Source organism: Arvicanthis niloticus, chromosome 5 (genome assembly GCF_011762505.2).
Source record: "Arvicanthis niloticus isolate mArvNil1 chromosome 5, mArvNil1.pat.X, whole genome shotgun sequence".
Classification (NCBI taxonomy): Eukaryota; Metazoa; Chordata; class Mammalia; order Rodentia; family Muridae; genus Arvicanthis; species Arvicanthis niloticus.
In genome coordinates, this window is record NC_047662.1 from 13,051,283 (window position 1) to 13,065,591 (window position 14,309).

The following is a 14,309-nucleotide window of genomic DNA, read 5'->3' on the forward strand; positions in this document are numbered from 1 at the left end:
AACTCCTTCTTCTTCTCTGGCCGATAAGGCCACTCATAAAAATGAAGCTTAGCCAGAGCCAGACCTACAGACGTCCACGGACACACCATGATCAGGACACTGCTGCTATCTGCCTTGGTGGCTGGAGGTAACCTCTGTCTGGTGAAGCTAGGAACTGGACCCTCCTGCCCTTCCCTTGATCAGTTGTCCCCTCTCCCGTCCCTCAGTTATAGGACACATGGAGCAGGGCATGGTGACATACTCCTTGCGTCAGCCTCAGGAGCCTAAGAAAAGAGAGTGGAGAATTTAAAGCCAGCTTCAGTTGCCTAACAAATTCAAAAGCGAGCTAGGAAGTGGGGTGAAGGACAGGACTCATGGACCTCGAAGATTATTCCAAAGCAAGGGTTTCCTGTTGGGGTTCGGCTATGTCCACAAATACCGTTCCCAACCAACACATCACTCTCTCAATCCTCTATTCACAGCTCTCAGCTGCGGGTACCCCACTTATGAGGTCCAGGATGATGTGAGCAGGGTAGTTGGGGGCCAACAGGCCACACCCAACAGCTGGCCCTGGCAGGTGAGTCTATTGCCACACCGGTGGGTCTATTGTGCAAGCAAAGGTGAGGCTTGGTGGAAACAGAGGGCAGCAAAGACAACTTCACTGGTAGGATACATTCCTACAACCTTGGCCAATTTGGGGGCTGAGGGAAAGGTTACTTCTCCAGGAGACTTCAAAAATGGTGGGGGGGGGGCACCACTCTGAGACACGTTTTCGATGCCTGCTGATTTAAAGTTAGATGCTCAATGGTTACTCCATAAGTCAGTCATCTCTACTATGCAAATGCTCTGTGCTTGAAGAGACCAGTCAGAGCTATTTATGCAAATTAATCTTTTTGCTGTTGTTGGGGGGGGGCAGTTAGGTTTTTGTTTTGATTTCTGTTTTTTAAGATAAAGTTTCTCAGTGTAACCATCCCTTGTTGTCCTGGACCCACTTGGTAGACCTAGCTGGCCTTGAACTCAGAGATTCTCCTGCCGTTATCTCTGGAGTGCTGGGATTAAAGGTGTGCCACGATGCCTGGCTTGCAAACAAGTTCTTAGTTATACTGTTACCAACGACAATAATCAGTTCCTTACATTGATCTAATCATTGTCATATCAAAACTGAAATTCAACGCAGGCAAAATTACTAGGTCTTTCATAGGATGTAGGCAACCTTTACAATTGATATATTTAAAAATCTCTTACTGGTGTTGCCTTAAATCCCAGCCCTTGGGAGACAGAGGCAGGAAGATTGGTCTACAGAGTGAGTTCCAGGACAGCCAGGGCTGCACAGAAAAAAAAAATCCTATCTTGAAAAACAAAAAGAAAAGAAAAAAAAATTCTCTTACCTGACATAATTTGAATTTCGTAGTTACAAAGTTGACTGTAGTAAAGGACTTTTGTTGTATTGATTGTTTTGAGACAGGGTCTTGCTGTCAAAACAATCAAAACTGTTTTTTGGTTTGGCGGTACAGAGTTTCCCTGTGTAGCTCTGCCTGTCCTGGAACTCTCTGTGTAGACCAGGCTGGCCTCGAACTCACAGAGAGTCCCTTTCCTCCGCCTCCCAAGTGCTGGGATTAAAGACATGAACCACTACCAAATTGGCTTATTTTTAAATGACTTTTTTTAAATGTCAGAAGCTTGTGTGTTTTAAACTAGCTTTCCTGGGGACTGGAGAGAAAGTTCAACAGCTAAGAACACTTGCTGCTCTTTCAGAGGACCTGAATTCTGTTCCCAGCACCCACAAACCAGTTTACAACAATTTAGAACTCCAGTTCCAGGAGATCCAGTGCCATGTTTCTGGCCTTCTCAGGCACTAGACGATGCACATGGAACACATATATACATGAAGCCAAACACACATACACATAAAATATAAACCAGGAAGTTTGTTTGTTTGTTTGTTTGTTTATTTACTTATTTAGATGGGGGTCTCACTATGTAGCTCTAGCTATTCTGAAACACACAGTATAGAGCAAGCTGGACCCAAACTCAGAGATCCACCCGAGTGCTGGGATTAAAGGCGTGTGCCACCATTCCCAGACTAAGCACTGACTGTGCGTGTGGGATAGTTATAAACTCTGGCCACAGGCCCCACTAGATCTAGTTAAAAGTCCTGTTGGGATTGCTGCACAAGACTGTCTTTGTTTGCTCGAATGTAAAATGGGCATGATAAACAAGAAACTGTGCCCTGTGGGGTCACAGGAGTGGTGGGAAATTCCGCACATGCCCACCTCTAATGGATGTGTGCTGTGCCACATGGTGACCGATACAGTATTGGAAGTTTGGAGTGTTGTTCTATTGGAATTATCAGTGATGCCCGAGAGCACTGGTCAAGTGCTCCCTATTTTTCTAATAAAGGAACTGGGACTCTGAATGGTTGTAAAACAGCCTGAAGTCACCCCCTTGAGCTTGGAAAAAGTCAAGATTCAAATCTGATTCAGGGGTTGAGTACAGGTGCCCAGTTGGTATTTGCAGGAAGCCCTGGGTTTGATTCGCAGCACCGAATAGCATTTGGGACATGGTGGTGCATGAATGCCATCCTAGCGCTCGGGAGGCAAAGGCAAGACGAGCAGGAGTTTGGGGTCAGCTGTGATTATATAAAGAATTTGAGACCAGCTTGGACTATATGATACATCTCAAAAATATTTGTTTTATTTTATTTTTTGTTTTTTTTTTCAAGAGAGGGTTTCTCTGTGTAGTCCTAGCTGTTCTGGAATTTATTTTTAAGACAACAGATTTTCAAGTTCCCTTCATACTGTAGGGAGCTATTTCTTCTCTCTCTCTCTCTCTCTCTCTCTCTCTCTCTCTCTCTCGCTCTCGCTCTTTTCTAAAGATTTATTTATTTTATATATGTGAATACACTGTCACTGTCTTCAGCCACACCAGAAGAGGGCATCAGATCCCATTACAGATGGTTATGAGCCACCATACGGTTGCTGGGAATTGAACTCAGGACCTCTGGAAGAGCAGTCAGTGCTCTTAACCGCTGAGCCATCTCATTCCCAAATAAACTTGCCTGGTTACCCTTCAGAACCCAAATCAATGGCTCAAACCCTGCCCAATTTCTGCCCCGGGAAAAAGTGTTTCTATATCTAGGGAGGTTTTCGTATGCTTTAGACCGGAGCAGCACCCTTTTGAGGACCTTTCTTTGTTTTCTTTCTTTTATTACATTTATTTGCAGAAGAGGGGTTCATGTATGCCACCACTCTCATGTAGATGTCAGAGGACAACTTGAAGGAGTCGGTCCTCTCCTTCTGTGCAGGTCTACACGGTCCTGGGGACTGAACTCCTGTTGTCAGAGCTACTCACTGAATTCTCAGTGTCTTTATTGTGCCTATTTTAAACATTTTCGGGGGTCAGGCAGTACTAGGGATTGAACCCAGAGTGCTGCTTACTGTCTTGTTCCTTATAGCTTCCTTATAGCCTGCTTTCTTATGATGAGCCCCAAAATAGCTCCGCCCACAAGTGAGCTGGGCCCGCCTACACCAGCCATCAATCATCAATCAAGAACACGCACCATAAGCTTGCTTATTGGGGGTCTTTTCTCAGTTAAGGTACCCTCTTCCCAAATGATGCTAACTTGTATCAAGTTGACATAAAACTTGCCAGGACAGCATTCGTGTGCTTGTGTGTGCACTGTGTCGGATGGGGTTGTCATAGAAACTTCACGGAGGTGGTGGCATCCAGGAAGAGACCAGTCGGAAGTTGGGAAGGTTATGCTAATAGACTGTAAACGCAAAGACCCCAAGACAGCAGAGGGTCAGCCTACCCGAATAAAGCTTGACGGAGGTCAGCGTGTCGGGCACAGAGCGGAAGTGAATGCCTGAAAGGTCAAAGGGAGGGTGTAGGACCTCATTACGTTATGGGAGAGGAACCTCTGGATGGTCTGGGCAGAGAATAGTTTTCATCAGACTTACCTTAAGAAAGGGTTTTTCTGCCGGGCTGTGTGTGGCGCACGCCTTTAATCCCAGCACTTGGGAGGCAGAGGCAGGCGGATTTCTTAGTTCGAGGCCAGCCTGGTCTACAAAGTGAGTTCCAGGTCAGCCAAGGCTATACAGAGAAACTCTGTCTCGAAGAAAAAAAACAAAACAAAAAAAAAACCAAAAGAGAGAGAGAGAGAGAGAGAGAGAGAGAGAGAGAGAGAGAGAGAGAGAGAGAAAGGGTTTTTCTGGCTGCCATGCACTGAGAAAATATGGGTGAGCGGCCATGGTGGCTCACACCTGCAATCTCAGCTCCTGGGAGGTGGATTAGGAAGATGTGTGTGGGGGCCGGGGTTAAAGGTCAGCCTGGGCTACATAGCAAGACTGTTAAGAAAACACAGGTTGAGGGTTGGACTAAGTGCAGGCTCACTAGGTAGCCCAGGCTGGCCTGGAATTCTTTATCCTCCTGTCTCAGCCAGCGTTCCGAGTATTGGGATTACAGACATATCATGCCCTCCTTTTTTTTTTTTTTTTTTTTTGGTTTTTCGAGACAGGGTTTCTCTGTGTAGCCCTGGCTGTCCTGGAACTCACTCTATAGACCAGGCTGGCCTCGAACTCAGAAATCTGCCTGCCTCTGCCTCCCAAATGCTGGGATTAAAGGCGTGCGCCACCACCACCCGGCGTGAAATTTTTAATATTTTGTTCATCGCAGATTTATGTTAGATTTGTTAGCAAACCCTGTTGCTTTGAGACAGGGTTTCATATAGCCCAGGCTGTCCTTACCCGGTTGCTACTTAGCCAAAATGGTCCTTTATCTCTCTGCCTCCACCTCCCAAGCACTGCCTTAATTGTTTTCTGTAAAGCACTCAAGTTTATCTGAACTGAGTTTAGTGGCACACATCGGTAGCCCCAGCACACAGGAGGTAAAGGGAGGAGGACCAGAGGCTCTGTATCGTCTTTGGCTATTTACCAACAGACCCTGTGAGGCAGGAAGGAAAATGTTTTTATCCCGATGGTTGAGGTCTAAGGATATCCCCTTAAGTATGGGACCTGGTTTGAGTGTCCTGCCCACCTTGCCTACCTCGGCCTGTTGTCAAACCACTGGAGAACTGAGAAACCAGTTTCTCCCACCCAAGCACCTGTTCTTCCCTACCCCAGGTCTCCCTGCAGATCCTTTCTGCTGGAAGGTGGAGTCACACTTGTGGAGGCTCCCTGGTGGCCAACAACTGGGTTCTGACGGCTGCCCATTGCATCAGGTAACTGAACACCATTATTCCCTGCTCGCCTCACTGCTCCCGGTGTCATGGAGTGGCACTTAGCCCTGGAGCACAGATCCCCAAGTGGACTGACCCATGCACTGTAAAGAAGCCTGGACAAAATCCGCACATGTCTGCTTGAAGCGCAGACGCAAGTCTATTAGTGGTTCAGGGTTGTCGGGTCCCTGTCCATACTCGGCAGGCACTGAAGCCCTGTGCCAGTAGGATGTAGAGAAAGAAGCAGCCTAGCACCTGCCTTGCTGGGAAAACCAGTGATGGTTCTGAACAAGGGATTGTTTCCTTGCTAGCACTCTGCACTGGGGTGTCCTTGCTTACAGAGACTGGGGTTGTGGAGTGGGGAAGAGGTCACTGACTTCTCCCTCTGCCCCTCACAGCAACTCTAAGACCTACCGTGTGTTGCTGGGACGACACAGCCTCTCCACCTCGGAATCTGGTTCCGTGGCTGTTCAGGTCTCCAAGCTTGTGGTCCACCAGAAGTGGAACCCCCAAAATGTCGCCAATGGGTATGTTCTGTCTTGTCTGATGCTCTCAGGGATAGGGTTGGTGGCAGCACACAGAAGGGTCAACCCACTCCTCATCTGCCTCTTCTGTTTGGAATGGAAGGAGGACTCCCCTCCTAGAGGTGAGTCACCCCCTCCCCCATAGCTGCTGGGCTGGAGGTGGGAACGGTGGAGTTATCAGAGGAGGGAGACGAAAAGGCCATAGGAGATCCTGCGACCTTGCCTGCGGGGTCAGCCTGAGATCATTCATGGGAGATGACAAAGGTAGGCAGGAATAGTCAACACGCTTGCTGCTCTACCTTCTTTTCCTAACCCAGGAATGACATTGCCCTGCTGAAACTGGCCAGCCCAGTGTCCCTGACCAGCAAGATCCAGACGGCTTGCCTCCCACCCGCTGGCACCATTCTCCCGAACAACTACCCCTGCTATGTCACAGGCTGGGGCCGGCTGCAGAGTAAGTGAAAGCAAGCAAGTGACCCACACAGCCTGGCAGGGAAGGGAGGACCTCTGTCCCTAGGGTGTTTGGCTGCCTTAGAGGGGCAGGCTAGTAGAGACTGGTAAATATGCCTGGGTTCAAATCTCCGCTTTATTAGCTGTGTAATTCAGGCACATTACTGCGCCCCTACGGTGGCTTCCTTATCTGTAAAATGGGGCATAGAACAGCAGCAGGAGGGAGTGGGGTATCGGCTATATTGACAAGGTACAGAGAAGGCGAGAGAAGACAGACTATGGAAGCACCTATGACTCGTAACTACAGTGCCCAGTAGCCACTGCACGTTGACCACGTGTCTTTCATGCCAGAGCTCAGAGTAACATGTACTACGTGACCGAGGACTTTTGGAGTGCCAGGAAATCCCCAAGGCCCTCATCAGATCCTCTTCTCGCTGCCTAAAACTGGGCCAGGTTTGGCTCTACTGTGTCCTCTCATTTGATTGGTTAGTGTTCTGATCACTGGTGATTGGCTCAGGGATGAGCACCTGACTCCAAGCTAAACCAATAGAAATTGGGACTAGAGAAGATGCTGTCGCAGACAAAGAGCTCTGGTAACTGGTGATTGGCTCAGGGATGAGCACCTGACTCCAAGCTAAACCAATAGAAATTGGGACTAGAGAAGATGCTGTCGCAGACAAAGAGCTCTGGTAACTGGTGATTGGCTCAGGGATGAGCACCTGACTCAAGCTAAGCCAATGAGAATTGGGACTAGAGAAGATGCTGTCCCAGACAAAGAGCTGTTTGCAGTGGCGGTCATTTTCTTCTCTGTAGAGAGCAATGAGGCCCAATAGCAAACAAGGGAATTGGAAGAGAGGGTCAGGGAGGTAGCCCAAGCTTCTCGGATATACACACTTTGCTCATGTTGGGCCCTTTGTAAAACCTATTTCCTCATTTGTAAAGTGTAAGGTCTTTGGTGAAGGATAGACACATAGCTAGATGTCAGGAACATTCTAGATCAAGGAGTTTGCAGCCTGTGAGAAACCAGAAGCTCTCCTTCAGAGTGTCTTTTCTGCCTCATCCTTCTCCACACAAAAGAAAACGGCAGCCACTGCCTATGCCAGAATCCTGGAGGAAGGAGCTCGCTCATTGGCTTTAGGTTGAGTCAGATGCTCACCCTGAACCAATCACCAGTAGCCTGAACACCAACCAATCAACTGAGGACACGATGCAAACTAGCATGGCCACCTGTAGCAACCTTGTGGGTAGGAGAATGTAACCTGGAACAGAAAGGAAGGGGTGGACAGAGGACACGGCTGCGACACTTCTCCCTCTCATACCCCCCCCCCCCCGCCCCGTTTTGTATACATGACTAGCAAGCTCGTCTCGATCCACACCCCCACAGCCACACTTGGCTCTTCCACGCGCACTGGGGATCTGAACTCAGGTCTTCACGCTTTCTTGGCAAGCACATCCCGGGTGCTCCCCTTGTTTCCTATTGATTTGGGAGTCTCTTTGCCCCCTCATGCCTTCTCTCTGTGGTCTCATTCAGCCAACGGGGCCACTCCTGACGTGCTGCAGCAGGGCCGCCTGCTGGTTGTGGACTTTGCCACCTGCTCCAAGGCTACCTGGTGGGGAAGCACCGTGAAAACCAGCATGGTGTGCGCTGGTGGCGACGGTGTGACTTCCAGCTGCAATGTGAGTGTCCCCAATCGGGTGTCCCAGTCTACAGCGAAACACGGCGAGGATGTGATGTAGGGGGGAGGTGGAGGTAGGGAGGTGGCCTAGGGTCCATCTTCTCCCTCCTTCCTGGGTAGGAGCCTTGGAAGGAATGTTCTGGAATGTTTCCTTCTCCTTGTCCCCAGAAAAGATGTTACAAGTACCATTGCACTGTAGCATTCTCTTTGCCTAAGTGCTAGGAAGTCTTGAGTCTTCCTTGGCTCTCATCCAGGTCTCTCATTACCGTCATCCCACAGTAATGGCCCAAGGTGGCCCCTTGGGTAGCTGCTACAGAAGTCTTCTTAAAGACAGCGTCAGGAACCGAAGGACTTGGTACAGGCAGATTCTGCAGAGGAAGACAGAGGGAGAAGGGAGCCCCCACACCTTCAGACACAGTCAGTGCCTTGACTATAGACACACACCCACACACTCCACGGTCTCTCTCGGGCAAGTCCCAGCCTCTGAACCTTCTCTGGTGAGCCAGAGAAACTCGTGTTGGCCTGATGGGTTCAGAGCAGCGATGCTTCTCCTTCTCATGCCCCCTCCCTGCCCCCCCCCCCCGTTTTGTATACATGGCTAACAAGCTCCTGTCTCCGTGCCGACCCCCACAGCCACATTTGGCTCTGTCCATGCACACTGGGGATCTGAACTCAGGTCTTCACGCTTTCAAACAAGAAGAGGCATAGAAAGGGCATAGCTGCCAACTTGGGGAACATATGGACCGCCCCAGCACTAGGGAGGATGAGGCAGGGTGACTGTTGCACATTTTAGCACACCCTGCGCTACATGGCAAGACCTTGTTTTTTTTTTTAAATAAATAAATAAATGGTGAGCGAAACCAACATGATACTCCACACCTGTAATGGCAGCATTTATGAAGCTGCAGCAGGAGAGGCACATTGAGAGGCTCTGGATCCAAAATTAAATACCAGCTCCTATAGATAAGGTACCACCACCTGTGACCATAAGGCTGGCTTCAGAGGACGGTGACGTCATACTCTGGGCACCCTCTTCCTCCCTTCATGCCTAACTCTGGCTTCCTCAGGGGGACTCCGGCGGACCACTGAATTGCAAGGCATCTAATGGCCAGTGGCAGGTGCACGGCATCGTGAGCTTCGGCTCTTCTCTGGGCTGCAACTACCCCCGCAAGCCATCTGTCTTCACCAGGGTCTCCAACTACATTGACTGGATCAACACGGTAAGAAACCGCCATCCCTGAGAGCACAGCCTACCATGAGGCAAGCAGGGGCGGGGGTAGGGGGGTGTTTCCCAGGATCAGCAAGTGGATCTTAAAAGCCCAGTCCCCACTCTCCATTGCTGATGGTGATATTTATCTGCAAATCCCACGCCCAGGTTGAGACTCCTACAATCTTAGTTTTTAGCACTTAATTCCCCTGAAGAGTGCTCCCCCCACCCCGTAAGATGAAGGGGCCATCTGACTGCCCCAGGACAAAGGTCGGGCCACTCCCAGGCAAATGGGACCAAGTTAATCTTATGCGCATGTGTGTCCCCAGAGAATCCTCTCCTGGAAGCTCAATTTCCCATTTACTATGCTAATCACAAATTATTAAAAGAATAAGAGAAGCAATGTTCCGCAGTAAAGTGCCTGCCCTTGCAAATACAAGGACCGGAGTTCAATCCCCAGGACCCACATGAAAAGCCAAGCATGGTAGCCAGTGCTTGTGATCTTAGTGCTGGAGAGGCAGAACCAGGAAGAACCCACAGGCTTGCTGGCCGGCCAGAGCAGCTGATGATACAGGCAGCGGTCAGGGAGGCAGCCAGAAACAGCAGGAAATTGGCAGTCAAGGGGTCCTGGGTGAGGATGGAGGAAACAGGGAGTCTGGAGAGGGGATACTAGGAAGGGGGAGGACTCCGCCCATAGGGTGTATTTTAATCCACCTTCCTTGGTTTGCTTTTCTGTAAAATGGGACTTGAGCTGAGCCAGCCTCCTCAGCAGGTACTGCCAGCTGTCCCACAGAACAGCAAGGGTGGTGGTGCAGGTGGCAGCGGCTCGTTATCCCCAGTTCAGTGTGCAGGGAACCTTAAATTGAATTAGATACTTGGAAAACCAAATATGAACTGGCAGCTATGAGCATGGGCCTGAGGGAGCCGGCTGTCAGAGGCAGCCTGAGGGAGCTTCCAAGTGTGCCCGCGCTCACCTGCCTGCTTCAGTTCTTGGTCTGCTGGGTCTGTTCGGCCCACGACTAGACTCAGCCCTAGAGCTCCCAAGAAAGCTTGTCAGAGCTCAGAAATGGATCAGTGGGATAAAGGGGCTTGCCGCCAGGCCTGATTGATGACCTGAGTTTAATCCCTGGGTGTGCTGTGGCACACACATGCACACACAGCAAGTAAATGCTTTTTTTTTTTTTTTTTTTTTTTGGTAAGTTAGAGAAAAATGGAAAATCAAGAGAAGGGTTGGGTTTTGGAAGTTTTTGTTACTGTTGTTTTTTGTTTTCCATTTTCGTTTGATTGTGAACTGGGGACGGGAGCCATGACTAAATTTTGACAGAAAGAAATCGAAAGCCAGCTTAGAGCATTTCAAAGGAGCCTCGGTGACTGGGTGGGAAGATGCTTCTGGGCTTTGTCTCAGCCAGATCCTCCGATCTTTTGTGGTCCCAGCTGCTGCATTAGTTAGTGCACAGCTGAGCCTGACAGCACCTTGGGACCTAAAGCGTGTGCCCTGTTGTCCCAGCACCTGCTGTTCCCAGCCACAGGCAGGCACAGCAAGGCAGATGGCTGGGCGTAGGAGTCAGGAAGACCAAAAGGGAAAAGCAAACCTTGCTGGGTACCTGGGCAGAGCCCCTACATTCTGGGGAGAGCAGCCAGCATGGTAGAACACTGGGCAGGGGTTGATTGCTGAGCCGCCAGCTGTCCCTGGAGAAGCTGCAGAGAGGACAATGGGAGCCTCCCATGGTCCCAGCCCAAGGCTCTGTGTGCGTATGTGTGTGTGTGTGTGTGTGTAGACACAAACAGCTGCAACCCTGAGGGTGTGCCTCAGAACACACCTGCCTAGACAGCCTTAGGTGATGAGCCGAGGCCAGCAAGCGGCCAACCAAAGGCACAAGCAACCCCAGCATTATCAGCAAATGTCCGCTGAAAAATGCCAACACGGGAGCCTTCAGAGATTGCAGCTTTATTGTTTTGTTCAGAAAGGAACACATTTCTTTATTAAAAATATTGCTTATAAAAGGAACATAGGAGCATACCACGTACGTAAGGAAGATCCCCTGGCTGGAACCTTTGCTCCCACTCCACAGAGGCAATCACTGTGAATTATATGCTCTGTGCTCATCTGGGCCTTGTGGGCATATCAGCCAAAAATGCAAAACAAAACAAAAAACCCTGCGTTGCCAGACAAGGTGGTGCAGACGTGTAATGAATGGCCAGAGGCAGGAGGATTGTTTTAAGGCAAGCCTGGCCTACATGAGACCCAGTCTTAAAACTAACCAACCAACCAACCAAATGTAGCCAAGCATGGTGGTAAGAAGCCCAGCCTAGGCTACATATAGCAAGTCCTAGCCTCAGAACAAAGAAAATCCCACAACCACATACATAGATTGTCTTCTAACCAAAAGCCACAATCACATTTTACTTGTTTAATGAACTCAGCTGTCATCTGTCATTTTGAACTATGAGGGGTCTTCACAAGCATCATGAGAGACCTGTAATCCGGGTTCTGGTGGGGGGGGTTCTGGTTTTTGTTTTGCTTTTATTTTTGAAAACCGGGTTTCTTGGTAGCTCTGGCTGCCCTGAAACGCCCTCTGTAGACCAGGCTAGCCTTGAACTCACAAAGCTCCACCTGCCTCTGCCTCCTGAGTGCTGGGATTAAAGTGCGTGCCTACCGCCACCTGGCTCTCGGTTCTGTTTTTAATGCCCACGCTGCTGCAGTGAGCAACCTCGGAGACAGATCCTTGTACGCTGATCTGCGTGCCTGTGCTACAGAAACCTGAAGCTCTGATGGGCTATAGATAGCATACAGATGCCAGAAACCAAGGAACCCAAGCACGGGTGCAGGTGGGAGGGTCAGGAATTTAAGGCCATCCTTGGCTACATAGCAACTTTGAAGCCATCTTGAGTTATGAAAAATCCTTGTCAAAAAACAACAACAACAAAAACAAAACAAAACAAACAAAAAAAAAAAAAAAAAAAAGGGTTTTTGTGTAGCTCTGTGTTAGAACAGGTGCACAGTATGTGCGAGCCTGGGCTCCATCCCAGCACCAAAATGACACACCCCCAAAAAGTATCTGATCCTGCTAATCGGTCTTGGAAAACAAGTGATAGCCTCACCTCATACACTACGTTGGTGCCTCAAATAGTAAGTAAGAGACAAATTGGCCTGTGTAGTGGGACACACTTTTAATACCAGTACTCAGAGGCAAAGGCAGGCGGGTCACTTTGGGGCCAGTCTTGTCTACATGGCCAGTTCCGGGACAGCCAGGGCTACGCAGAGACCCAGTCTCAGAAAAAATAAAGAAACAAATTACATCCCCCCCCCCCAAAAAAACACACCTATCTATAAATTTGGCAAGTAATCATTAGTGATTCCTGGCTTCCTGGTCTGACGCCCAAGCAGGACTCTGGGCTAAGACCCTTCTTGACAGGAGGGGAAAACTGTGACCATACCCCTTGGCCCTGAGTCACTGAACTCAATGCTCAGCCAGGTTAACCTCCTCACTCTCCTGTGTGTCCTGCAGGTGATTGCAAGGAACTAACCAAGGACATCTCTGCGGCTGTCACCTTGGAAATGCCACATAAAGGAAATAGTAATAAAGCGACTTATGGATCATATCCTGGATGAGTCTGTCTTATTAACCCGACACCCTAACCTCAGGGCCCTGAAAGCAACACCCTTGCAGGAGGAGCCTGAGGTGGTGGGACAAGCTATAATCCCCGTCCTCGGGAGGCAGTGGGATGGAGATTTTGAGGCCAGCCTGGGCTACAAAGTCAGACCCCCAGCTCAAAAAATAAACAAACAAGGCTTGGCACCCCTACCATCTAAACACAAGTGGATTTTCACAAAGCAAAGACCAGATGGAAACAGAAAGAAAACTAAGTGAAAGTCAGAACAGCTTTAAAGACAAGGTGGGACCTTCTCCAGAGAGGGCCAGCACTTCACTACTGCCCAGTCACTGCCACCATGCCACCCGGGGACCAGGCTCACTTAGCAAGGAAGACTGGGGGAGACTCGCAGCAGTCGAGTTCTGCCCAAGTGTCCTCACTAGGGTAACCAAGATCCTTCAGACATGAAACTTGGTCTGTGGGGACTCCTGGCTCCCACCTCAGTCACCTCCTGTGCTTGGACGGGGACCTTGGAAGACACAGAGAAATGCTCAGGAAAAGGCAAGTCTCCTTTGTAGGAAGAACAGAGCGGGGGTGGGGAGGATACAGGCAAAGACAGTCCTTTTGCCTGAGATTTATTGTTTAAGAATACATAATGTGCTCGAGAAGATTTAACCCTTCTGGAAACTTCAACGAGATGCAGCCCAGATCCAGGTATTCACACTGGGCCAGCTGGACTGTGGGTCTGGGAAGGAAAGATGCTGGCGTATCTGCAGCCACAGACCCCTGTGGGTGATGTCCCTCCAGAGGGGGTGCTGTAATGTCCCCCAGGGCACATATGTCTGAAGACATTTCTGGTTGGCAGAACTCAGGAAAGGTGCTCCTGGCAGCTGGCAAGTGGAGACCAGAGATGGCTTAAAAAACTCTACAACACACGGGCAGTCCCATGACAGGATTATGCAACCCCACATGTCAGTAGTACATACGCAGAGAAGCCCTGTTCTAGAGAGGCCTGGCAGCCCCAGGCCACAGTCCCTAACCACAGATGAAGCGGCCAGGGGGCATCCACAGTGCTCCGTTCCTCTCCCCGAACTGTTCCACATCTCCCTCCAACCTGGAAGCTGCTAGGAGCCTGTCTGCACCAGAAAAGGGAAAGAGCAGCCTGCCCCAGTTACAAAACCCTTGCTTCGCAGGACACTTCCGGTCTTGGCCACCTCCAGGCCATGAAGGTTCGAGGGAGAAGAATGAGGCAGAGAGCAGCCCCCAGCCTCATGAAGTTTTAAAAAACAGCTTTTTCCGGAGGAAGTTAAAACAGCCAGGAATCTGCTTATAAACCCCTTTCTCAGAAACAGCATTAGCGACCTGCAAAACAGAAGCACAAGGGGTAATCTGTGGGTGCGGTGTCCTTGGCTGAGGCAAAGGCTGAGAAGGGGCCCTAAGGAGAGGGCCACTGAAGAGGCCATCTGAAGGCGACTCCACCTACAACTTCCTGAGGTGGGCTATCGATCAAACACCTTAGCTACTGTAAAAGAATGGAAAATTCAAGGGTTTTTTTTTTGTTTGTTTGTTTTGGTTTTGTTTTGATTTTTTGAGACAGGTTTTCTCTGTGTAGCCCTGGCTGTCCTGAAACTCACACTGTAGACTAGGATGGCCTCAGACCCAAG

General features: G+C 49.6%; 2 protein-coding genes across 3 annotated transcripts in view; one reads left to right on the forward strand and one right to left on the reverse strand.

Annotated features, from left to right (window-relative positions):
- LOC117708917 (chymotrypsin-like elastase family member 2A) lies at nt 1-12,654 on the forward strand. The gene is made up of 8 exons (XM_034502913.2): nt 1-127; nt 462-556; nt 5,100-5,197; nt 5,593-5,721; nt 6,036-6,172; nt 7,700-7,845; nt 8,912-9,064; nt 12,561-12,654. The coding sequence occupies exons 1-8, from the start codon at nt 88-90 to the stop codon at nt 12,576-12,578; spliced, it is 816 nt and encodes a 271-aa protein (XP_034358804.1). The 5' UTR covers nt 1-87; the 3' UTR covers nt 12,579-12,654.
- Casp9 (caspase 9) overlaps nt 10,984-14,309 on the reverse strand; it is a 19,338-nt gene continuing 16,012 nt past the window's right edge. For both annotated transcript variants that reach the window (XM_076933812.1, XM_034502910.2), the window contains one exon: nt 10,984-14,007. In XM_076933812.1, the coding sequence (XP_076789927.1) occupies nt 13,770-14,007 (238 nt within the window). In that variant the 3' untranslated portion in view covers nt 10,984-13,769. The remainder of the gene's footprint in view (nt 14,008-14,309) is intronic.